The sequence below is a fragment of the Coffea eugenioides genome, chromosome 6 (genome assembly GCF_003713205.1).
Source record: "Coffea eugenioides isolate CCC68of chromosome 6, Ceug_1.0, whole genome shotgun sequence".
In the NCBI taxonomy this organism is placed as follows: domain Eukaryota; kingdom Viridiplantae; phylum Streptophyta; class Magnoliopsida; order Gentianales; family Rubiaceae; genus Coffea; species Coffea eugenioides.
In genome coordinates, this window is record NC_040040.1 from 11,474,461 (window position 1) to 11,499,837 (window position 25,377).

At 36.1% G+C, this 25,377-nt stretch overlaps 5 protein-coding genes across 5 annotated transcripts; 2 read left to right on the top strand and 3 right to left on the bottom strand.

Annotated features, from left to right (window-relative positions):
- Nucleotides 1–581: 581 nt before the first annotated feature.
- On the bottom strand, nt 582–1,580 carry LOC113773542 (probable glucan endo-1,3-beta-glucosidase BG4). The gene has a single exon (XM_027318180.1). The coding sequence runs from the start codon at nt 1,578–1,580 to the stop codon at nt 582–584; it is 999 nt and encodes a 332-aa protein (XP_027173981.1).
- Nucleotides 1,581–7,189: 5,609 nt separating this feature from the next.
- LOC113773543 (probable glucan endo-1,3-beta-glucosidase BG4) lies at nt 7,190–8,245 on the bottom strand. The gene has a single exon (XM_027318181.1). It carries the CDS (start codon nt 8,243–8,245, stop codon nt 7,190–7,192), a length of 1,056 nt encoding a protein of 351 aa, XP_027173982.1.
- A 1,566-nt stretch (nt 8,246–9,811) lies between these two features.
- Nucleotides 9,812–10,738, top strand: LOC113773544 (double-strand break repair protein MRE11-like). The gene is made up of 3 exons (XM_027318182.1): nt 9,812–9,988; nt 10,178–10,448; nt 10,551–10,738. Exons 1-3 carry the CDS (start codon nt 9,812–9,814, stop codon nt 10,736–10,738), a joined length of 636 nt encoding a protein of 211 aa, XP_027173983.1.
- A 6,085-nt stretch (nt 10,739–16,823) lies between these two features.
- LOC113774700 (auxin-binding protein ABP20) lies at nt 16,824–17,827 on the top strand. The gene has a single exon (XM_027319303.1). It carries the CDS (start codon nt 16,894–16,896, stop codon nt 17,515–17,517), a length of 624 nt encoding a protein of 207 aa, XP_027175104.1. The 5' UTR covers nt 16,824–16,893; the 3' UTR covers nt 17,518–17,827.
- LOC113774699 (O-fucosyltransferase 35) lies at nt 17,614–23,353 on the bottom strand. Its single transcript, XM_027319302.1, is given in 10 exon segments — nt 17,614–19,212; nt 19,444–19,920; nt 20,485–20,717; nt 20,937–21,069; nt 21,487–21,575; nt 21,660–21,730; nt 21,828–21,897; nt 21,975–22,118; nt 22,622–22,735; nt 22,737–23,353. Coding segments are annotated over 10 exon segments (1,938 nt in total). The 5' UTR covers nt 23,142–23,353; the 3' UTR covers nt 17,614–19,010.
- Between the last annotated feature and the right edge of the window lie 2,024 nt (nt 23,354–25,377).

A 25,377-nucleotide genomic window follows, 5' to 3' on the forward strand; every position in this document is an offset into this window, starting at 1 on the left:
TTCCTTTCCCTTCCTACTCTTCTAGCCCTGTTTTGGCTTACATATCAAGCTTAGAAACATTTGTTTTTCTTCTTTTTATAATTTGTTTACAATCCTTTTCCTTTTCAAAGTGTTTGTTTTCCTTAATTAAAAGATGACGGATACGCTGGTTCCAAATTAGTTTTGAAGATTCCGAAATCTCGCTCTTTCCACTGCCCAGGAAAATGCATCCAGAGTTGCATCGTACAATTTCGTATAATTCAAATTTCCATCCAGAAGCACTGGTTCATTGGCCGTGAACTGTGCAAAATCAAGTCGAGTGTTGATGGGATCGGCTGCATGGTCGAAGCAAGGGTACAGACACATTGACCATGAGAGCAGATTTTCGAGCTTGCAAGAAGCTCACTACTTTTGCAAGATCATCACGAGCCTCTTCCGTTAAGGTAATTCTTTTGATTGGCTAATTAATCAACAGAAAACGAATTATATCTTGTTTTGGTTCTATTTGTTCAATATACTCCAACATGTATTAAGATCAAGATGCCAACAGAATAATAAGCACCTGTGTCCAAAAGTCCAAATACATGCATTTGGACTTTGTGTCAAAACACTGGATAAACAGGTTTCATGTTAGGATAAAAAAGTCCCCAATTTTGTTCTACTCCAGCAGGCTTGAGATCTTCATTAAACATTGCAAAAATGAAGCCTTCAATGTGAGCCCCTGGCCTTTTAGGTGTACCAGCCTTGCTCAAGATATGCTGCTTGAAGTGCTTGTTGTACGTAGACGCAAGTTTTGGAGTTGTGAAATTCCCCTTCCCGGCAGAAGGCCATCCACTCTCGGAAACTGCCACTCCCACATTATGCACGCCTTCTTTCTCCATTGCCCAGTACACTGCATCTACCGTAGCATCAAACAAGTTATGATAAGTCAAATTACCATCCACAACCACCGCATCTGTTGCGGTGAAGAGTGCATAATCTTGACGAACATGCACTGGATCGGATGCATAGGCGAAGTAAGGGTACACATTCACCATCAGAGGTGATCCCTTGATGGTTAAAAAGTTCAGAACATCGACAATTGCACCCTTTGCATCATCTGAGAATACGCTGGCTGAAGGCGGAAAGGAAGTTCCTAGCACAGCCGTTGACACTGATGTTGTCACGGTTATACCATTAAGGTTGTCATCACTTAAGACAGACTGAAGATTTTTCATGGCTGGTGCAATACTGTCTGCGAACTCACCTGGGATGGCCTCATTTCCCACAGAAACGAATGCGAATGTAATGTCATTAGTATAAGGTTGTAGATTTGTCGTAAACCATGATCTTGCGCCGTCAACGCTTGCTGCTATGTTTGGTATATCTTCATTTTTTACGCCTAATGTGACATCAATGTCACTGCCCTTTAGTGCTTGTAGAGCATCTCGATTTGGATCAAAAAGCCTCAGTTTGCCAATGCTATACTTCTTGTAAAGGGCAATGACTTCTGCGGCCGGAGGTAAGTTGTCCGCCACCATTCCATAACAAACGCCTATATCAATTTTGTCACCAGCAATGGCTATTGGGAACAGCATCATGGTTGTGGTTGCAAGAACCATGGGAAATATAATCAGCAAGAATGACTTCATTTGAACCGTTACATGCATATTTTGCTTGTCTTACGTAGAATGATATCTGAAAAATTAGATACATCAATTAGTGACTGGTAATATACAAAAAAAAATTAGTGACTGGTAATATACAGCAATATTGTTAAATCACAAAAATGAAATCATAGTCAAGTACAGTCTAATACCACTAATAAAATGCTCATGATGGGCTATAATTTAGCAGAAGCACCAATTAAAATTTCATTTGTAATGGTGACTGCATTTCTCAATTTACCCCCCCCCCCCCCAAAAAAAAAGAAGGATCTACGTATGTTATACAGACATTTGTTTATGCCCTTTGGTGCATGAAACTAATGATTGGCAAAAAAGATAAACCTATCTATTTAGAGAACAGGATTACATTTACAAATAGTATCATAGCATTAGTAATAACTCCAAAGCTCAACGGCAATGGGTAAATTGGTGTAATGAGAAATTATAAACACGAAACGAATATTAATTAGAAAATGGCTTTTTATTTTTGTGGGTTTACCACATATGATCAACGATTTACCTCTGAAAGAAAAAATAACAAAAGAGAGGACAGGATGTACGCTTGAGTTTTTATGGGGACCATGATAGAGTTACGAAAATGTTGATGGTACGGTAACCTGAAGGACGACATATACATGTAAAACCATGGACTTACAGGCAAATTAATCAGCTATAAGTTTGGTAACGACAGCCATAATTAGCAGCCCATATACTCACAAGCTATGAAGATAACTTTGGTTTTGTACAATTGTCTCCACTCCAGTAATTAATAATATGCTTTGGCTGGTAGCTAGATAACAACGTTCAAGTGCTGGAGGGGCACTGCAATTTGCAAGCTGTTTCTGCAGAATTGTCTCGGCCCCTGGAACTGGCATAGCTTCGAATGAACAAGCCTATGCAATATATATAATCATTCAAACCTTGTAAGTTTGGTGTTTTGGGGTATAAGTGATGGTCGTCCACGGACGGACCATAAAAATTTATGGTCAGTGGCCACGAATGCAAACCAAACCAAGCCGCATATAGGGTTCTTGTTTTTCACACCTGGTGGAAATAGCTCCCTGATATAATAAAAAGATTAAGATTCTATTTATTCAAAATTTTGTAAAATGGTAAGCTGAGTGGAGATCTGTTATCATCTATAAATGAATAAAGACGGAAATCATTAATGGAAATATTTAAAAAAGAGGTGGCAATTTTGATCCAAATCCAATAAACCATTCGTATCCGTCTCACTTAATTAGGCTCAGTTTGTTTCGAGGGAATAGGAGGGAAAGGAAAAGAAATGAAATGGTGGAATAAGAAGGTTTTTTATATTTGAATTGGGTTTTGAAAATGGAAAGGAAAGGATTTGATTTAGTTATTTTTTGTCAGTTTGGTTGCTGTCCAAAAGTGGGCGCAAACGAAGGAAAGATACCAAAATTAATGCAAATTGTGAAATTTTCTAATTTTTTTTAATGTATTTATAAATTGACTTTTAAATTAGGGATAAAAATGTAACTAAGCTTACTTTTCTTTACTTTCATAATTCAAAAAAGATGAATGGATTCTAATTTCCTTTACTCTCCTTTGTTTTCTTTTTCACTGCAGCTGTGTTCTTTACTTTCCTTCTCTTTCCATCAGTCCCAACGGTGCCTTAATTGGCTATGGATTTATCCAAAACTTTAAACGGAAACTAATGACTATCCTGGTTTTTAGTGAATAATCCATATAATCCTTTAATGAAAAAAATTTACGACTCTGTTTGGGTTTTTTTTTTTGGGTTACATAACCATCACCCATTTCAAAATTGACTAGGTAGTTGACAGAAACCACTATTGTATGGTAATTTAATCGCAACGGATCTTCTGTCCCATATCCTGCGCTACTCACTGTCCCATTTTTTATTATATTGCTATTTATGAAGCAATTTCTCCTTCATAAATATCATGTTTTTGTTTCTTTAAAATTCAATAACTATTAATTCAGTAAAAAATAAATACAATAGCTTCAAAAAAGCAATATATAATAGAAAATTAAAAAAACAGCAGAAAATTCATAAAAAATCTCATTTTTTATGCTTTTTTGATTTTTTGAGTTTGTTAAATTTTGTGTATTACTCAATTAATAATTATTGGATCTTAAGCAAACAAAAAAGAACTAAAACATGATGTTTATCAAGGAGAAATAACAATATAATAAAAAGTGGGACAGTGAGTAGCATAGGATATGAGATAGAAGATCCGTTGCGTAATTTAACCACGTCCACAAAATTAGTTCAAATTCCAAATTAACTTTTTTGAAAAACAAATAAAAAATAAATAGATACACTTAAAAGACAAAGTAATTCTCTCCCAAATTCAGGTTCCCATATAAAAAGAAAAGGAAAAGGAGACATAGACAGTCTCTTCCTATAAGTTATTTGTACATTAACTTAAGAGAATTCCAGTACTATTTTCCTAAACTTGCTTCTAAAATATGCAATTGAAATGAAACAGGAATTTTTCGAGCCAAAAAAGACAAAAGCGGCGTTGTTAAAAAACTAGAAATATAACATTAGAGGAACATATATATTGTTTGAGAGAAAGTTTAAATGACAAAGTATACACCAAATTTAGACTCCAAACCCCAGAAGAAGAAGTAAAAGGAGAAGTAAATATGAGATCTATTAGAAAAACATCGCATGTCTTAATTGTCCAATCTATATTTAGAATATTCCTTGAATATAATTTTCAATTAATGTTTTATTATTTTAATTACGTTTTTCTTCTATGCCACGTTACATCAATAAGAATTACACAACTATTATTTTCTCAAGAGCCACATCTAAAAAATACAATTGAAATGAAACTAGAATTTACGGGTCAAGAAATTCAAAAGTAGGTTTTTTTTTTTAGTGTACCCCTAGACCTCTCACTTATATTCTCCCCTTCCAAACCACCCAACCCATCCCTCCCTCTAAAAAATGAAATTGTTAAAATACTACAAGACTATAATAGTAGTGTAATATTCATTTATTTTACAAGGGAAAATTTTTTTTTAAAAAAAAAAGAGAAAAGGAATAGCTGATGTGTTTTAAAAAGAAAAAAATGGAAAGCGAAAACAATGGGCTGCAGCAGCCAGCGGGGGAGGCTAGGATAGTATTATATCATATCAAAGGGGTTGAAACTATCAAATTAAATGGATTTAATGGGTAATCAATAGCCATTAAATTCCAAATCTTTAGCATCCATCTACTAATTGGGGTGACTCCATTTCAATTATAACAATTAATTATGAGTATCTGTAAACTCTTGAGCAGAAACTTTACATAGACGTCTATTATCTAGAAGGAATTCTCATAACATTTTCATATCTCCACTTTATTTTATTTTTGATCGAATAAAAAAATAACAAATTTATATTTTTAATCCGTCTTGTGTCCTCCTCCCCCCCACCCCCAACCCCAAAAAAAACAAAAAAAAAGAACGGCAATACAATAAAAGAGAAGCAGATTGGATCTATTCAATTCATGAACTACTTAGGATTTATCCAAAAATGATCCAATTAACCATTTTACCACCTCTAGTTTGAAACCTCCATAAAGAGCAAGATTTTGAAACTAATAAAGAATAAGATTCCATTTATTCAAAATTTTGTAAAACGGTAAGCTGAATGGAGATCTATATCATGCATAAATGAACAAAGACGGAAATCATTAATGGACATGTTTGAAACCTCCATTTTAGGTCATTGTGAGTCAATGACCAACAAACATTTTTCGTCGGAAATATGAAAAATTGGTAAGTTACCTTCACGTTCCCCGTCGAGGAATATAATTGATCTCACGTCAAAGGACGATCCCTGCACCGTGAGGTTATCAACCTCCACTGTAGGGCAAGTAGGAATTTCAATCCTTCTTTTGCCTTTATCTTTTAACAATTTGCATCTTTGCTGGTTAAGGGGAAAAAACCGACTGAGTCATTTGATATTCAAGTCGAATTAGACTTGTTAAGAGAACTTAGTTCATCAACCAAGCCTGAATAATATTTTCTATTAAATAAAGTTTCAAACTTGGTTCAAACTCGGTTTGATCAAAATTAAATTAAAATTTATAAGCAAAAAATTCTAGCTACTCGACCTCATCTAGATCTAGACTCAATAAAAGTTCATTAGAATTCAACTTCATAAATCAACAAACTAAACTAGAACATAATTTCAAAATTGTTAAAATAATCATATAAATTTAAATATTAAGGTAATCGACTTGATTAGATTGGTTTATGCCCCTGTTGCTGATCATGCGTTAAAAAAAATTTAAAAGAAAACCAATGCTTTAGGTACCGATTATTTCCATGTTTTGGAATATGTCATGTTTTGAGATACATGATAGGCGTGCTTAGCTCAGCGAGGCAAATAAAAAATTTCTCCTAACTTCTCGAGACTATAGAAATAATTGAGTAGAATGAAGATAATCAAAATCAGTAAAAACATTTTTTTGGGTAATTATAGATATTATCTTTTTTGGTCATTAAAAAAATTTATAATCAGAATACAAAATTAATCAAAAATATCACAAAAACGGATTATAATCAAAATTTATAATCATAAAAAACAAGCCCTATATATGATTTAAGACTTGTGCCTCACATGCAAGTAAAGGTTGTAAAATAAACAGTAAGCGTATTACTTGCTATAAAAGATTAGTGTGACAAGATGCCCAAATCTTATCGAATACTTGATGTATGTGCTATGCACTAGCACGAAAAATTTCTATTGCTAAGTTGGAGGAAGCAGAATAGAAGGTTCTATTGCTAGCTCTCAATTATACAAGAAAGCTATTGTACCATAATAAAAGCTATATTCAACGACACCAACGAGCATTGGTTGTTAAACTTTATTTATTTATAGCCAACGTACTCATTTTAACACCTGGTACCTTCTGTACCACTATTCATTGCTTGTACCAACTATCATCCATCAGATCCGTTGAGAAAAAAAAAAATCCTTTTTCATATATATATATATATATATAGCCCCCGCGTGAATGGTCCAGCGGCAGCGCCTCTCACCAGTGAACCTTGAGGTCACAAGTTCGAGTCTCCGCTTCGCTGGATTCCTCCGCGCACTTAACGTGTTCGGACCGGGTTGGGGCGCCGGGCCCGGGCCGCAGGGGATTAGTCGAGCCCCGTAAGGATTGACCCGGACACCTGTATTTCAGAGAAGTTAGTGTTTTTTTCATCAAATCTATGTGTTGCATGGTAAGTACATGGATTACTCTGGCTTTTACTATGTACCTAACAATGCAATAATTAGTTTTAAAAACTAAATAGTTCACAAAAAGGAGCAAGTTTCAGTTATCCTTTATGTGTTGTTCTTGAAGTATCATGGACTAAAGAGCTTGTGAAATTTCACATTTTCTAGTGCCTTGAATTAAGATACAATAGAAATTTAAAATATAGAGTCGTTGATTATTGAACCCAAATTTAAGAAGAAAAAAAATGTTGTGCATCCATTCCAATATCCAGAATAACTCTTTCTTTTTTGCAGTTCCTTTTTGTATAGAACTCTTTGACCTAAGTGCAAGATAGGCCTTTCAAATTGTGTCAAAACACTGCATATACAGGTTGCATGTTAGGATAAAAAAGTCCCCAATTTTGCTCTATACCAGAAGGCTTTTGATTTTCATTAAACATGGCAAAGATAAACCCTTCAATATAAGCCCCAGGCCTCTTAGGTGTGCCACCCATATTCAACACATGCTGCATAAAGTTCCTGTTGTATGTAGATGCAAGTTCTGGGGTTGTGAAACCTCCATTCCCAGCAGAAGGCCATCCGCTCTCAGAAACTGCCACTCCTACGTTATTTACTCCCTGTTTCTCCATTGCCCAATAAAATGAATCTACCGTAGCATCAAATAAGTTATGATAACTCAGATTTCCATCAACAACCACTGGATCTTTTGCAGTGAAAAGAGCATAATCTAGGCGAACTTGGTCTGGATCCGATGCATAGGCGAAGTAAGGGTACACATTGGCCATCAATGGAGACCCTTTGATTGATAGAAAGCTCAACACATCTGCAAGTGCACCCTTTGTCTCAGGTGAGAATTGACCAGCTGAAGGAGGATAGGAAACTCCCAACACCATCGTAGCGACCGCGGTGGTCACGGTTATACCATTTAGATTGTGGTCATTCAGAACAGCCTGAAGATTACTCATGGCAGGGGCGACATCGTTGGCAAACTCTCCTGGGATTGCTTCATTTCCAACAGAAATGAATGAAAATGTAATGTTACTGAGATAAGGCAGCACATTTGTTGTAAACCACGATTCTGCTCCCTCAGTACTTGTGGCTATACTCGGTATATCTTCATTCTTTAAGCCTAATGCGACGTCAATGCCACTGCCCTTCAATGCTTCTAGAGCGTCAGGATTTGGATCAAATAGCCTTAGTTTGCCGATGTTATATTTCTTGTAAAGGCTAATCACATCGGTAGCAGAAGGTAGATTGTTGGCTACCATTCCATAACAAACGCCGATGCCTATTTTGTCTCCAACAATCACCATTGGGCTATGCATAATGATCATCATCATCATGCCAACAGCAAGGAACATTCTTAGGGATGCCATAGTTTGAGCCCTCAAATGCATCCTGTGCATTTCTCCTACTTGGAATGATCTAACAAACTAATTTTAATCAGTCACAACTGATACTCCTTTGGGTTCAATTCCCAAAGGAAACAATTCAGGTACCACTAAAGCATAAGGATCGATAACTTTATATCACATAAATCTCAAAAAGTACGGAGAAATTTCAATTCTGAAGATATGACATGTGCACAAGAATATATACTAGTTATTGCGCATATTATATAGGATTGTTTGCTTGTGAAATTGACCATGATATATATATATATATGTAGAACCAAGAATCGTAGAACAGAGAGCTAATGCTGTATGAATGGGAGTTGAGACGTGGGTCGAATTAATGACTCTCAACATGCGTGAAGCAGATTTTTGCAATCCTTCTACTTTAATAACTAAGTAATGTTCTTCAGGCAACGTAGTAAATCACGAATTGCATGGCATGCAATACTACGAATGAAGATGAATCTTGGAGGGAGGAATGTCCTTGATTCATAATCTCGCCCTTTATTCTAGCAGATGCACCTGATCTTGGAGTAGTTATGAACGTTTTCCTCTGCTAACTCCTAACAGTGTATATTAAGTAAATCCACAGAACTTTGTGTCCCGGTTTAGTGAAAAAGTGCTTTAGAATTTCTTTTTATTTATACATTTACACGGTAACAAATAAAGCGAAAGATTTGAACAAAAGGCGCAAGATATCAGTAGAAATTGATGACCAAAAAAAAAAAAAAAAAACAGATTAATGTTTGTAGTATTCGTCCTTGCTCGCAAATTAATGTCACTAGCAATTACTACAAAAGCACGCCAGTTTTAATAACGAAAAGAACAATGGTATCAGTATACAAAATTCACAAAATATTGAACCTCGCAGCATATATATTACGGTTTCATACTCAAAAAGCACCTTTTTGAAGATTCAGTAAATAAAAATTAGGTTGTTATGAAATAATGATAAGATGTGGATGTCCGTTGATATTCTCTAGATGTGGCTGTCCGTTGATATTCTCAAGAAGGATTACAAGATGAAGATGTCCGTTTGCATTCTCAAGATGATAGTCACATGTATTCTCCCTAGATTCATTGGTATATTGGATGAACTCATTTATGGATGTACTTGATGTACTAAATTCATGTATTTGTATTTAATAAGGTTCATGTACCTTTGATCTTGGATCACCTATATATAGGGGTGTATCCTACTTCCTTTGTAACCTTGTAACATTGAAACCTGGAAGTACTTTGATCAGTAAAATATAATAATATTCTATCTCTCACTCTACTATTTCAATCCCTACTTTGGGAGTTTATTTTATTAGTTTCATAACACGTTATCAGCACGAGTCTCTACCTTGAGTTAAGGAGAAGCACGAGTCTCTACTTTGAGCGAAGGAAAAGCACGAGACGCTGTCAAGGTTCTGCCCGAATAACTTTTGACTACTTATCGAGGTAATATTCTTTCCTACGAATCTAGTGCATAGTCTTATGGCTAATCTCACAAAACAAGAGTTCGTACCTCTTGATATTTCTGGAAAAAATTATTTATCGTGGGTATTGGATGTTGAAATTCATCTTGAGGCAATGGGTCTTGGTAATACTATTGTTGATGAGAATGATGCCTCAAACCAAGACCGTGCTAAGGCCATGATTTTCCTTCGTCGTCATTTAGATGAAGGACTAAAAGTAGAATATCTTACTGTCAAAGATCCTCTTGTCCTTTGGCGAGATTTGAAAGAAAGATTCGACCACCTGAAGTTGGTCGTTCTTCCAAAGGCCCGATATGATTGGCTCCACTTACGACTACAAGATTTTAAATCTGTCAACGAATATAATTCAGCCATGTTCAGAATTACTTCTTAATTATCATTGTGTGGCGAAAAAGTCACTGATGAAAATATGTTAGAGAAAACATTCTCTACTTTTCATGTCTCTAATATGCTCCTGCAGCAGCAATATAGAGAGAGAGGATTTAAAAAATATTCTGAACTTATTGCATGTCTTCTGTTGGCTGAACAAAATAATGAATTACTGCTGAAAAATCATGAGTCCCGACCAACTGGTGCAAGTCCATTCCCTGAAGCGAATGGGACTCAATTTCAAAATTCTGGTCGAGGTCGTGGACGTGGCCGTAGAGGTGGCCGTGGAAGAAGCCGTGGACGTGGCCGTGGCCGTGGACGTGATCATAGTAGATTTGTGCCTCGTGAAAATTATAGCCGTGGCAAGCAACAAAATATTTCTCAAGAGAGAGAAAATGACTACGATCCGAAAGAAGGAGAAAAGAAAGTTTATGAAGAAAAATGATACCGATGTGGTATGGAAGGTCACTGGTCCCGTACCTGTCGTACGGCTGAACATCTTGTTGACCTCTATCAAGCATCATTGAAAAAGAAGGACAAAGATGTCGAGACAAATTTTATCGACCAAAAGAATGCTTATGATGATGATGATGCTGACATGACACACCTGGATATTGCCGATTTCTTTGAGCATCCTGAAGATGCAAAATGATCATATATTTAATATTTGTCTAGATGTTTGATATATTGTTAGTTTTGCAGGATTGTCCATTACTTTGGTATGTTGTTTGATATGTTGTTAGTTTTATCAATTTACTTTGCATATGTCTATTCTCGTATCTTTTATCAATATTTAGTTTCATTTATTTTCTTCCTGAAGAAGAAATGGATGCCAAATGTTTGGGATCAAATAATGGTGATGATAACATTTGTCTCGTTAATAGTGCTTCTGCGCACACTATATTGACAAATAAAAGATATTTTTCTTCTTTGGAGATGGGAGAGACAAATTTAATACCATCAGTGGTAGTGCAAAATTAATTGAGGGCTCTGGAAGAGTCACTCTATTTTTCCTGAAGGAACCAAAATTGTCGTAAATAATGCACTACTCTCTCCCAACACTCGAAGAAATTTATTAAAGATATCCGTCGAGATGGATATCAAATTGAGACACTGAATGAGATAATAATAAAAATCAAGTCAGATGAAAGTTGATTATATCATATTAATCATTCGAGGGTGTAATGGTTATCGATATAGTTATCTTTATTCTCATTTGATTTATAATCATCACATGCAGTAAACCAGAAGTTTACTGATCCCAATGAATATATGATTTGGCAAAAGTGAGAATATTTGAATGTCGACAAGTATTTATACATACCCCCTTTATATTATACATGGCTCCAAAAGAAATTTATGTCGGATATGCATCACCTTTTACGATTAAATATCGTAAAATATTGATGAATGATCTATTGATGAGTGATCTATCCCGACATTAGGGGGAGGAAAAGATCAACCGAAAGGAAATCATCTGAACAATTGGATTTCCTCGATCCTCATACAAAACAATGTATGTGAACTAGAAGTTCAAGAAATTCTTCATTTGAAGAAAATTATATTTATCGACTCCAGAAGAGTTATTAAATCAACTATTCCTGCAGGAAATACTCTTGTTAAAATTGATGTCCCTAAAGGACATGTACAAGTGCTACAAATAAAGGCCGGCCTACCTATATAAGGTATACATTGATTTCAAATATCTCCGGAGATTAAATAAATGTCATGACAAAATTTAACCTCCTGAAGAGGTCGCTCCTGAAGAGCCAGCTCCCGAAGAGCCAGCTCCTGAAGAGAATGAAATTATAGAAAAGTTAATTGGAGCCTAATGAAATGTAGCACTTGATATTATAGAAGTTGATAAGGATCATGAATCTAGATCAGTTGATGAATGTCGGCATAGAAATGATTGACCAAAATGAAGAGGCCAATACAATCTGAATAAGATTCACTGGCTAAAAGAAATGTTTTTGGGCCTGTAGTCCAAACGCCTGAAGGTGTCAAGCCAGTTGGATATAAATGGATTTTTGTGAGAAAAAGGAATGAAAAGAATGAAATAGTGAGATATAAAACAAGACTTGTAGCCCAAGGCTTTTCACAAAGGTCTGGATTTGATTATGATGAAACGTATTCACCTGTAATGGATACGATCACATTTAGATATTTTGTGAGTATTGCAGTGCATGAAAAACTTGATATGCGTCTGATAGACGTTGTCTGAAGCATGTAAATCAAATCCTAGAGATATGTATTCTATTAGAATACAAAAGTCTTTGTATGGGCTCAAGCAATCTGGACGTATGTGGTATAACCGCCTCAATGAATGTTTAACTAAAGAAGGTTATACCAATGACCCAATATGTCCATGTGTTTTTATCAAGAGAAATGGGTCAAATTTTGTGATTATTGCGATATATGTTGATGATCTCAATTTGATTGGAACTCCTGAAGAGATCCAAAAGGCTGTCGAATATTTGAAGAAAGAATTTGAGATCAAAGAGTTTGGAAAGACAAAATTCTGCCTTGATTTACAAATTGAGCATTTAGAGAGTAAAATTTTTATCCACCAACCTACTTATACCCAGAAGGTATTAAAGCGATTTCGTCTGGATAAAGCACATACATTAAGTACCCCAATGGTCATCAGATTATTGAATCCTAATAAGGACCCCCTTAGGCCACAAGAGGAACATGAAGAGATACTTGGTCCTGAAGTACCATATCTCAGTGCATTTGGTGCGCTTATTATCTTGCTAATTGTACAAGACTAGATATATCATTTGCTGTGAATTTATTAGCAAGATTTAATTCCTCGCCTACAAGACGACATTGGAATGAAGAATGGTGAGATTGATGTGCTACAAATCCGATCGGATAATAATTTGGCAGATTTGTTTACCAAGGCTTTGCTGACTGCTACGTTTGGGAAACTGGTGAAGAATATTGGTATGCGTCGGCTAAAAGATCTCATATAATGTTTGCATCAGGGGGAGAATTTATTACACAAGAATAGTGTACTCTTTTTCCTTCACTAGGGTTTTTATCCCACTGGGTTTTTCCCTAGTAAGGTTTTAACGAGGCATATTCTTTGTGTCATGGACATCCAAGGGGGAGTGTTATGAAATAATGATAAGATGTGGATGTCCGTTGATATTCTCTAGATGTGGCTGTCCGTTGATATTCTCAAGAAGGATTACAAGATGAAGATGTCCGTTTGCATTCTCAAGATGATAGTCACATGTATTCTCCCTAGATTCATTGGTACATTGGATGAACTCATTTATGGATGTACTTGATGTACTAAATTCATGTATTTGTATTTAATAAGGTTCATGTACCTTTGATCTTGGATCACCTATATATAGGGGTGTATCCTACTTCCTTTGTAACATTGAAACCTGGAAGTACTTTGATCAGTAAATATAATAATATTCTATCTCTCACTCTACTATTTCAATCCCTACTTTGGGAGTTTATTTTATTAGTTTCACAACAGTTGGGTAATAATCAAATTTAAATCTAGAAGTTTGCAAATTTAGGTAAGGTAGTACTTTATATCATTCATCAACTACTGACTATAGAATATCTTAGGGCTTGTTTGGAATGTGAATTTTTGTGATAAAATTTTAGGAATATTGTGTTTATACTTTTTTTTAAAATTACCTCATTATGTGACATATATCACGTGTTATAGTAAGTTCTTTTTATAAAAATTCCAAAAAAATTACAATCCAACTGGGACCTTAGAATCCAAAATTCTCGATGGATTTCAGAAGATAAATTCCTTACACGGCAATTAGCTTTCGTTCCAAGATTCACTGGGTACGTTATTCCTTTCTTCTTCTTTTTTTCTTCTCTTTTATAAACAGGAAGGAAATGGATAACAAATTGATGCTATAATTATACCAGTTATAAATACATACTGAACAAAGGATTTCGAAAGAGAATTTGGGTTATTCTGGAGAGAACCAATTTAACTAAAGAAAAAGGATATATTACAGAATTATTATATACCATCATTGAACCAAGATATTATCATATAAACATGCAAATTCTGGAAGCAAAATGTTGATCCATGCGAAAATGCATTCTTAAAGATAGAAACATAAAAAAATGACGACATACTAATTTTTTTCAGCAGCATAGGTCAATGCAAATGTATATACTTCTCGTAAGATGGTTCTCTTGTTAAATTCTCGGTGATATTTAGTTAGCCTCTTCTGCTGCACATACAATAAAGATTTTACTCGTCAGAATAAGATTTGGGCTGTTTAGAAAGACCCTAATCCTAGACTAGGCGAATAAAGTGGTGATATATAAGATGAGAAAATGACCCTAATCCTTGTTTTCTTGCTCTTTTTCTCCATCCTGCCCCGGTTTGTCAAAGACATAGCTTGCAAGTTGCAATCTTCACTCGCGTTTTTTAGCAATGCTATTCTTTTTACCTTCAGATTATACATTATCTCATTAAGGAGGATGAATGGTTCACTTTTAATAATAGGATTAGATCCAATTGATGCTTCCTTATATTCATGGTAAGGTCTGATGTGCTGACAGTATGGCAATCATGGTTCAAAGTCGCGGTCGCGGCCCGGAACGTTCCACATCGGTCTCAGCATATCGGTCGCGGTCTCAGTGAGACGCAAATTTTAAAGTATTTAATATTCTAAAAATTGTTAATAATATAAAAAAAGTATGCTAAACAAAAATAATAAAAAATAGCAAAAGAAATGGCCGAGTCAATCCGTTGCGGTGTAACTCGGTTGATTTCTCGTCTTGACTCGGGATAACTCGGAGTGACTCGGTGTGACTCGGCCGAGTCAATCCGTCGCGGTGACGTCTCGGCCGATTTCTCGGCGAGTCAAGTATCTCGGTATCGTTTCGTCATGATATCGTATCGGTAGGGGCCGAGACGGTGACGACTCGGCCGAGACTTCGAACCATGTTTGTAACCACGGTTACAATGGAATGAACAAGAAATAAAAATGCTCAACAATGTTTCTACTTATTAAGAATTTACCTGGTATCCATCATCACGAACGGTTTGTGGGGCTCATTCTGGTTAGATCTCTGTATTCTAGTCTTCGTGACAGAATTCGAATGAGAAATTGTCAGTTTCTTGGGGTTTTCTTTTGCCAGTCTATCTAGCATGTTGGCAATACGTGAAAGAAGTTCAAACTTTTAGGAATAGCACGTCCAGATGATTCGAAATCCTCAATGCCAAAGATTTTTTGTTTGCTTTCTACAATGTCATGATGATTCTTAATGAAACTTGTCCTTTGCTTCCAATGTAGCAAAGCTATCATGCTAGCTTGCATATCAGAGCTTTTGCATTATTAATTTAAGGAGAATACCCTGGCCTCTATGGTGTTCCATCTTTCTACCCATGAAGCTTTGATGAATTCTTCAAGGATGCTGAATCCGATGATTCTCTGCAAACATTTATTCATGTAAAAGTAATATTCAACTGCAGAAGTAATTTATCACTGGATCGTAATTTTGGTGATTCCTTATCGCTTCAATTTCCATGGAAAAGAGCCTGATTCTCAAAATTGCAGTAATTGTCTACTGGCACTTATGTTGCTATAATTCCTTAACCATCACTTCACTCCTGTGTTATAAAATTCACTCAATTGTGTTCGTAGTCAACTTTTTCTTCCGTTAAGGTGAAAAGTGTCTGTCTTCTGCCGACGCGATTTTACAAGCAGAAACCTTATCCTTTGGGGGTGTCTAATCATCCTCAACAATGCCGCAAAGGATAGGGAAGTTACCAGGTCCATACATTTATACACGGCTGTTGGCTAACTTAATATGAAATGACAAGACGGGCCTGCAAAAACTCACTTTTGGCTGTCAAATGTCTTCTTCTACCTTGGGTGATCATGGACCACAGTGCAAGATTTTTTTCATCTTTAAACTCTCATTTTGATGGAGAGTCCTTCAAAATTTGATAGAAACTGTGTACTGTTTGGTTCATAAGACATTTTCTCATGTGCCTGAGACTAATAATTTCCAATCAGAATATTTTGCAAGTATGTGTTAGCTGACCAAACTATCACCATCTTTTGTCCAAAACCGCAAAAAGAGATCATTTAAGGGGCAGTTTGCCAAGAACTACAGAGAAAAATCTGTTTCTGTCAAATGAATTGATCACAAACTAAAGTAACAACTACTGACATAGTGCCCAATGCCTTTGCTAGTAAGGAGCAAGGACTACAATCATCATAATTGGATTCTCTGTAGCGTTTCTTAGGTGCACGGCCATCTATAAACCAAAATGAAGACACTTCTACTGTTGGAAATAAAATAACGGCCATCTATAAATCATCGTTAATCTACATCGGCGTGCATTAATCTCCTTGATTTCACTGTTATAAGGAAGCCTATTATGCCAAAAGACTGCTGTTAAATTACTAAATTACTATAATTATGCCACAAGTAGAAACTCCTAGTCCATTTGGAACCTTATAAAGAGCAATCTAGCTCATTTTCTTCCCTTGGATTCTTTTTGCATTTACAGAATATGCTTCTCAATCCTAGCCAATTCCAAACAAAAAGGGTCAATTTGTATTTGTCGATTGAGAACGTACTCAATGAATCACATGCATGACAACCCATAATATGTCCTTTCTTTTGTCAAATTTTGCATGCATGTGAAATGCTTCAAGGCATATCCCCAATGGTCCAGAAATATCCATGCCATCACAGTCTTATAAATTCAGCATACATTCTCAACATCACAATTCTCCACCACTTAATCACATATCCACATTCCTCCCTTGTTAAACTCAATAGCTAGCAGAAATGTTGATACAAGCCCTCTTTTTCTTTTCACTCCTTGTTGCCTCAACTCAAGCTTTAGACTTCTGCGTGGCGGATCCTTCATTGCCTGTTGGACCTGCAGGTTACTCTTGCAAGAACACTGCTGACGTCACAGTTGATGATTTTATTTTCAGCTTAGCAGCTCCTGGCAACACTTCTAACATCATTTCTGCGGCAGTAACCCCTGCTTTTCCACCCACGTTCCCTGGTGTGAATGGTCTTGGCATTTCAATTGCCCGTCTGGATTTCGCTGTGGGTGGTGTTATCCCATTTCACACGCACCCTGGAGGATCTGAAATCCTTGTTGTCATACAGGGGCAGCTCTGTGCTGGCTTCATTTCTTCATTGGAGAATAAAGTCTATTTCAAAACTCTTGTAAAAGGAGATGTGATGGCATTCCCACGAGGTTTGTTGCATTTCCAGTTTAATTCCGGGAAGAGTCCTGCCCTAGCTTTTGTTAGCTTTAGTAGTCCTACCCCTGGTCTTCAAGTCACTGACTTTGCATTCTTCAAGAATGATTTGCCAACTGAAATTGTTGCCAAAACCACTTTCCTTGACATTCCACAAATCAAGAAGCTCAAAGCAATCCTTGGTGGCACCAATTAGATTACCGTGAAGTTGTTTAGACGGAATTTGGAGTCAGTCAATTAGTTCGTTCTTTCACAAAGCTGTGATCCATTTTATGTTGCTCCTCTGTTTTGCAGTTCAAGTACTTTTGTTTTAAGGTCAGGATTGAAGTCTCTAAATAATGAGAATGAGTTAGTGGAGTAGTTATCCGCAGTTCAGTCTCCGTTGGTATTTCAGCTGTCCTAATGATGGCTTTTCTCGTATTTCCTCTTGTTGTCAATCTGAAACTCTCATGCCGAAATCTGCCTGTTCTGGAAATGAAATGAAATGTGCTGTTGTCGTAAATGAATTCGGGATTGAAGGAGTACATTTGATTTTAATGCAAGTATATTCACGCTGTGCTCTTCTTCATGCTAGGCCTTTCTTGTTTTCCTTTTGCGCCCCTAATGTTCTCAACTATTCTGATTTTGCACCCTTAGCATTTTTTTACCTTAACCAAGACCATTTGCAATGTCCCTTTTGCCCATCAGATACACATTAAAATACTTATATAGAAGGACGAACTTGTATGTAAAAGTCACATATAATATAACATTGGTAATCTTCCTTCTTCCTTTCGTACTCAAAACACCCAAACGTAGCACAGGAGGACCTAACAGGTTCTCTTCTTTTGTTGCCCAACTTGTACTCAATCTTCCTTCTTTTCTTGCCTAAATTTTGCAAACCAGGCTTAAAATTTGCCAAAGCGATTAGTTTAGTCCAATAGCAATTTGAAGATACGGTTGACTGCATTTACCTCCTCTAAAGTTTATCTTTTATTACCAATCAACCCCCGAGGCATGACCAAATTATAAACAACCCCTTTTCATTCACGGCAGATGGAGAGAGCAGAAAGATTTTTCTGAACGACCAAAATATCCTCATGCTTTTACCTTTTAGGGAAAAAAAATAAGAAAAGATAATAACAAAGAAAAATTGTTCTACAAATTGTTTCAAGTACAATTTTATGAGCTCCAAGCAGCAGATTTTAAGTGTTCCTGAACGAGTTCTCTTGCTTGATACAAACATAACAAGTTAAGAAGATGGAATTTACTCGAAGAACGAAATTCAGGAACAGTTGTAGTATCAATCAATTGCATATTCTGCATCCAGCACCGATAGTAAAATAAGTTGTATGAGTTTTCCATTTTCCCAATTCATGCAAGTGTCTGCACTTGGTACATGGAAGTCAGCAACTTACATATCAATTACCAAAAGTCATCCGCTGCAGGATGTGTAATTAATGTAATGTGTAAGTATTGTGTGGTGAAGAGTATGCTTCAGAACTGTGCGATGAGCTGCCAAATTTAGCTGAACTTGAGGAGCGCAAGTCATCACTGATCCAGTTTGCACTTGAAATGTTGGCTAAATGAACTTCAAACAAATCTTTAAGCCATTCACCCTTAAGGAGCGTTGTATCAGTCTCTGGCAACAGCCCTTTGAAGTGTTCAATACAGAAACTAATCAGCAAAACCTGTTGAGTCGAACCTCTTCTATCTTTCGTGGTTTTTTTCACAAATACAGCCAGGAAGCGGATTTGCATAAAAGCTCTCCTCTAGCTTTGGGAATTCGCCAGGCTCCCTTGGATAGGGGGCTCCAATGCGATCCTTGTGAAGTTTTTTTACCTTAGAACTGAATTTTTTCCAGGACATTACCCCTTCATCAAGATCATCAACTAACTTTACAAATTTCATCCTGCATCCGGAAAATCAGAAGGCATTAGTTTAGCATAACTAATTATAGTAAGTCGACATAATTTATATCCAATCAGCATGAGGCATTTTAACACCAGGCAATTTTGGATTTATGCCAAGTGCAATAACAATTGCACATCATACATAAGATGAATCCAACCCTCAAGTGCCATAAGAAACCCATTCTGTTCCTAACAAAATTCTGAGAAGGCTCTGCACCTAGAATCATTACCTGTCTGGATTGACAGTTTTCTTGAAATCCTCAAAGCGCCGATGACCTTGTACTGCTTTTGCCATATTACCATCATAGGTGTATACAAAAACATCACTCTCAAGAGCAACTACATAGTCCAACCCAGCTAACATATTCTGGTGATTTCTGAAAGGATTTAGTTCTTCCTCAGATGATAAAGTCAAATGGGAGAAGATATTTGGGAAGCTCTCCGTGAGATATTGCATACTCCCATTTCCATAAGCTTCACCAGCAACCAAGTAAATCCTAGTGTTGGATGGATATCCTAGCCCCTGAAGCAAAAGGGCCGTCTCCCTGGGTGTCAAAGGGCATCCACCAACCTTTCTTCTCTCTACTGCATCGATCTCTTTTTCCTTCCAATGGCTCACCTCGTATCGCATCTTACGAAGTTCCTCATCTTCTTCTGCTGTCAAATTGTGACTGCATCCTGTGAAAGCCAGCATATCCTTCTCATATCTGACACAACAACAGATAACGGTTAACATGTAGTATGGGAATTAAAATCTATAACAAGTCACTAAGGAATTCAACTAGAGCACCAGATGCCATTCAGAATAAAAGCGAAATGATCTAAAACAATCAAAGGTATTGGTGTTGGCATACTAGTATTTTTGTTTTCTCATTTGGACCATCATATCAGCATCTTTCTTCCAAGCCCACAAAAACCAGTATCAAATGTGCAAAAGGATTTGTTAAATTGTCAAATCATTTGAAGAACAATATCAAAGTTTTACATTCAATTTCTGTTGAAATGCAACACGAATTAGAGGAATATAAAATCATTCAAGTTCCTAAGCAAAAAGAGAGGAATAAAACCCTTCAAGTTTCCTAACCAAATGAGAGGAATATAATCATTCAAGTTTCTTGAACTGGCATATAAAGGTTACCGCAGCTAGAGTTTAGTAGACTGTACGATAACTACACTCCAAAAGTTCAATGTCTGGATCTCAAACTTCAAAACAGCAAGCAAGTCTTAGAGCATCAAATTCCCACAAGTCATTTGTGACCACCATGACAAACCTCAAGTGGAGAGCAAGGTAAGGACTTCCATTGTATCGTATTCTTGACACGAAAGTTTTCCCTAATTCTTCAATTTGGGTTGAGTACTTCAAAGCTCTATAATTCACACGGCATCTTAGCTTTTGTATGGAGTTTGGAAGACCATTGTTGGCAAGCCGGGAATCGGTATGAGTAAAGTAGATCACTTTATGCTGCTTCAGAAGTGGGGCAACTTCTGACTTGTAATAGCTGACCTGAACAAGGAAAGTTTTGAGCATAAGATAAATAGAAAACACAAAAAAGCCATCAATACATGGCAAAACATGTGCGGAACAAAGTTTTCCAATATATTTTGAGCTATAGTATTAAACCATATATGGGACCTACAAGTTTACAAGCATACTACAATAAAATCTTAGGCATTACAGCAGGCATGCTTGTTGCTAGAGGTGGAAAAGGTTCACAAGGACTACCTTAGACCAGGAAATGGGTGTTTTGTTGAACGGTTCAATTCCAGCATATTCAGGTGGTAGTGCCTCAACTATGTGAATATCATCTTTCAATGTCTGAATAAAGTGTTCCCAGTCAAATAGATCTTTAAAGCCACTGCACAAAGACAAGAAAAGCAAATCATAGGAAGTTGTTAGCAACTGTTGATCTTCCATTAAGGCATTTAAGTGCTATTAATGTATGGTACATGTTGAACCAATGCAATGGACATATTTTGAAGCTCTTGTATCATAGAGATGTACACTTCTTAAAGCTGAAATATATTTTGCTATCTTTCCTTGTATACTATTTTAAGGTGGTCAAGGTGTAATAATTTTACATGAAAACCAGTTTTATGTCTCATCTAATGTTCGTTAACAAGTATATCAGGCAGACATACCTTGTGAGTAACAGGATGATGCTAAAAGAATTTGATTACTAAGAAACACAAATCAAATACAGCATTTGCAACTGGTTAAATGCATTATTTGTGCTATCTTATACACTGAATGAGTGGAGGATGATTGAAGGTACCTCTCGTCAGCCCAGTAAGAAGTGTGATCGAGGGAGGGAAGAACAAGAGTTGCCTTCATGACTTTAGCAACAGCAACCATGTCACAGATCTGCACTCTAGAAATACTTGTTTATCAGATTAGTTCATTATGTTCTTCAGCAAAAGTCATACAATCATTGAATAAGAACCAGACCCCAAATCTCATCTGATTTAAGCCACCATTTGCGTTTATCAGAAGGTAACCATTCGTCTTTTCGTCCAACTCTGTTCATGAATCAGAAAAGCAAGATAGTAAAGAACAAATGGAGTATGTGCAACATCAGAACAAAATCAAATTCAAGAGAAAGCCATAGAGCTATACTTTTGTGTTTTGACTGATCAATGCACTGAATATAATTCTCACTATCTGGCTTGGCCCATATACCTGAATGCTGAATAATTTTCACTCAGAAATGATACGAGAAGATTATGCAAAAATAAAATTGGTCAAACAAGATTTGGTGCTCACATCAGCCATTCTAGGTACCGTCTTTAGAGTCCGGTCATTATCATTTTCTCTGCCTGCATTTTCATTAGCTCCTGTTTGATATCCATAGTCATGAGCCCCTTCATCTCTCACATTATAAGCAGTGTCTGGATTGTCATAGAAATCCTAAAAAGGAAGTTAGAGCCATTAAACCACCGTACCACTGTTATTTCTATAATAAAGGCAGTGCACAACATATATGCTAGAACACATGAACCGGGTATGAGAAAACAGGAACTCGCATTCTCCGTCAGATGCATTAGCAAACCTAAAATCAATGGACCCTATTATGCAATAGACTACTTAAAATAAGAAACCGAAGAGTGCCACGCTACAATATAACCAACCTAACTTCAGTAGGAAAAGAAATTGACATAACTAATCTGTCATTCTTTTTACGTATGCAAGTAAACGAAGACCTTCCTAATCACGCAACCAGTAAATTCTTAGCTTACTCTTAACACCATCATCTAAAAAGCAGTAGTATTTAATTATTCCACTACTACGAAGTAAAAAAGCTTGGTAAGAGCACAAAGAAAAACCAAAAAATTATATACATCATAAATCCACGAATCCGATGCCAATGATCCATACAAGAAATGGATTTAGTTCAAGCGAAATGAACCAACCTGATTGGACCCAACTCTGTCAATTGCAGATCCAAACCAACCACTGACACAAAATTTCAAAATTCCCAGAAACAAACAAAGCCCGCAAAACAGAAAAAACATCCACTGCCCCACACTTCACCTTCCCCTTCAACTCCAATCCCAACCCAAAGTCCATACCAAAAGATCCAATCTTTCTCTTCGAATGCACTCTTTGAGTCAAATTCCCCAAACGGGTCTGCCTCTTTTCCACCGAAGAATCGAACCCATCTCCAGAGTTCGCATTCGAGTAGTTTTCAGATCTGGGCGAGTTCAGCTGAACATTAATCTCGTGAGAGCTATTACTATTGTTGTCTTTGGTTTGGGAGCTGTGGTTGCTACCATTGTCCCTGTTGTTATTGTTGTTATTTTGACGTTTGAAAGAGGTGGCTCTGCGAGTCATTGGACCGGAGAATCGAGGGCTATTGACTCGCTGAGAAACTGCGCCATCTGCGGCGGCTGAGTGGTGGTGGTGGTGGCTGTGGTTGTGATGCTGAGCCATCCCATGTAGTAGGGATTAGCACAGTGTTTATCTTGCCCACGATTCTTGCAGAAGCGTTTCCGAAGATAATGTAGTGATTCGGTTTCAGTAGGATCGTCGATGGGATCAGAAAAAAGTTTATGAGATCGATTAGTTAGTAGTAATGGAGTGGGCAAGTCACAGGACGAAGAAAAAAGGAGAGCATGGAGTCGAACGCGGCAAGGGAAAAAAAAAAATTCTGGAATAAACAAAAAAATGATTATGATTGGTGCTTTGATTTTTGGATCAGTGTCACTGGTTACTCATTGTTAGTGTAGGACCTAGCTTTTGTATTCACTATCATGCATTCTACTTTTCAATTTTCATATACTTACTAGGAATACGAGCCAAAATATAGTTGGATAATTGCAATCAAAATTGGATAATTACTTTAATATAAAAATACTTAAAAGAGCTTTGATCTTCTTTTCCTTTATTTCCACAAATACACGCAACTTATGAATTCGTGACATGTTCGAGCTTGTACACATATGTATATGAACTTTGAAATTATCTAGGAATCAACTTGACCTCAAAAAAAAAAATGGTAAAGATATTACGTTATCAATACTGATGACGAATTGTTTATGTGTTTGTCTATTAACATATGATGGTTTCAGATGTTTTTATATATATATAAAAGTGAAACTAATTTAGAAAAATATTAGATGCAGAGAGGACGATGATATGTGAATATGTGAATCATAAGATAAATTAAGTATAATTTAACTATTTTAAGAAGTACCTTGGAAGCAATCCTTTGAATAATAAATTATTATTTAGTACAGCAAACGCAACATCAATTAGTTAGTGATAATTTATTTTGAAAAAATGTTATTTGCACCCACGCCATTTGTTTATCATATAATTTAATCAATGAAAACTATACGATTAAAGTAATAATAATGAAAGTGTGACTAACAAAAATAGAAGTGTAAATAATATTTTCCTTTATTTATTTATTAATGATTGACTTTTGGCTCTAGAAAAAAAAACAAGATAATCTCGACTCTGAGAGCTCACGTAAGCTCAGCTTGGGAGACAGATGAGTATGCACGCTTTCGAATTTTGGTAAAAGACCAGATTCATTTTCTCTTTTGAGAAATAGATTCTTTTGTTTTATTCATTTGAAAAAAAGGTTATTACATCTGAATGACAAAATTTCTACAATTCTTTCCCTTTTTTTTTTATTTTTGGGTAAAATCTCTTGATTTGGAAGAAAATGCGAGAAAGAGACAAATGTACTAGATGATGCTGATTAGACTTGAGAATCTCACGGTAATTTAAGAAAATGTTTCAAATTGATAATTTCCATTCTACCAGCAACTTTGCCCTATTTTATTTTATTTTCTAAAAATCACCTAATTAGAATGACGTGCCTGGGGTTTAGATCTATCAGCATTTGAGCGGGCTTGGATAGACTCCACGATTTCTTCTTCTTCTCTTTTTTTTTTTTTGGGTAATTCATGTGGCTCTTTATTTATTTACTATTATATATTTAGTTCTAAATCTTGTGCAAGTGGTCGGCCGTGCAAGATTGCGAGTTGTGGGCTGCGCATACACTTATTAATTAAAGCCCAAGAAAATAATTGAATTAGTCAAAAAATAAATAAACTAGATAGAATCAACAGCTTGTGCTTTCTTGATAATGAGCCGTTCCATAAAACAAGTTTTATATGTCATTTTCTTCAGACTCTATAATAATAGTACTAATACGCCGGTGATGGAATAGAAGTCCTCGTCGTTGCCTGTGACAGTGAGAAGTTTTAAGAAATAAAATAATAATGAGGAATGACAAAATCTGCTACGTTTTAAGTTAATCTACCATAGTAAACTAATTTATATGATTACTAATTGAGGTGATGCTGAAGTAAACCCACAAGTCAAATCCAACCATACAGGTCTAATCCCTCTCTAATTCTTTTACTAATATTCTTAGAATTATTTAATGCTTGGGTCACCGTCGTTTATCTGCTTTTTTCCATGACGGGACCAATATTGATTCAACCATGCATGCAAGAAGCTCTTGATTTTTTATTTTTTTTGGGTAAATAAATAATCCCTAGTTCTTTGGTTAGAAAAAATAAAAACCATTTGATTTTCCAGTGCATTTCCAGTTGGTGCCGCCACATTTGTTGACCTTAAGAACATTCAACTCAACTGTGCCTGAATGGTGCTCTTTCCACAACTGTGCCTGAATGGTGCTCTTTCCACCTGG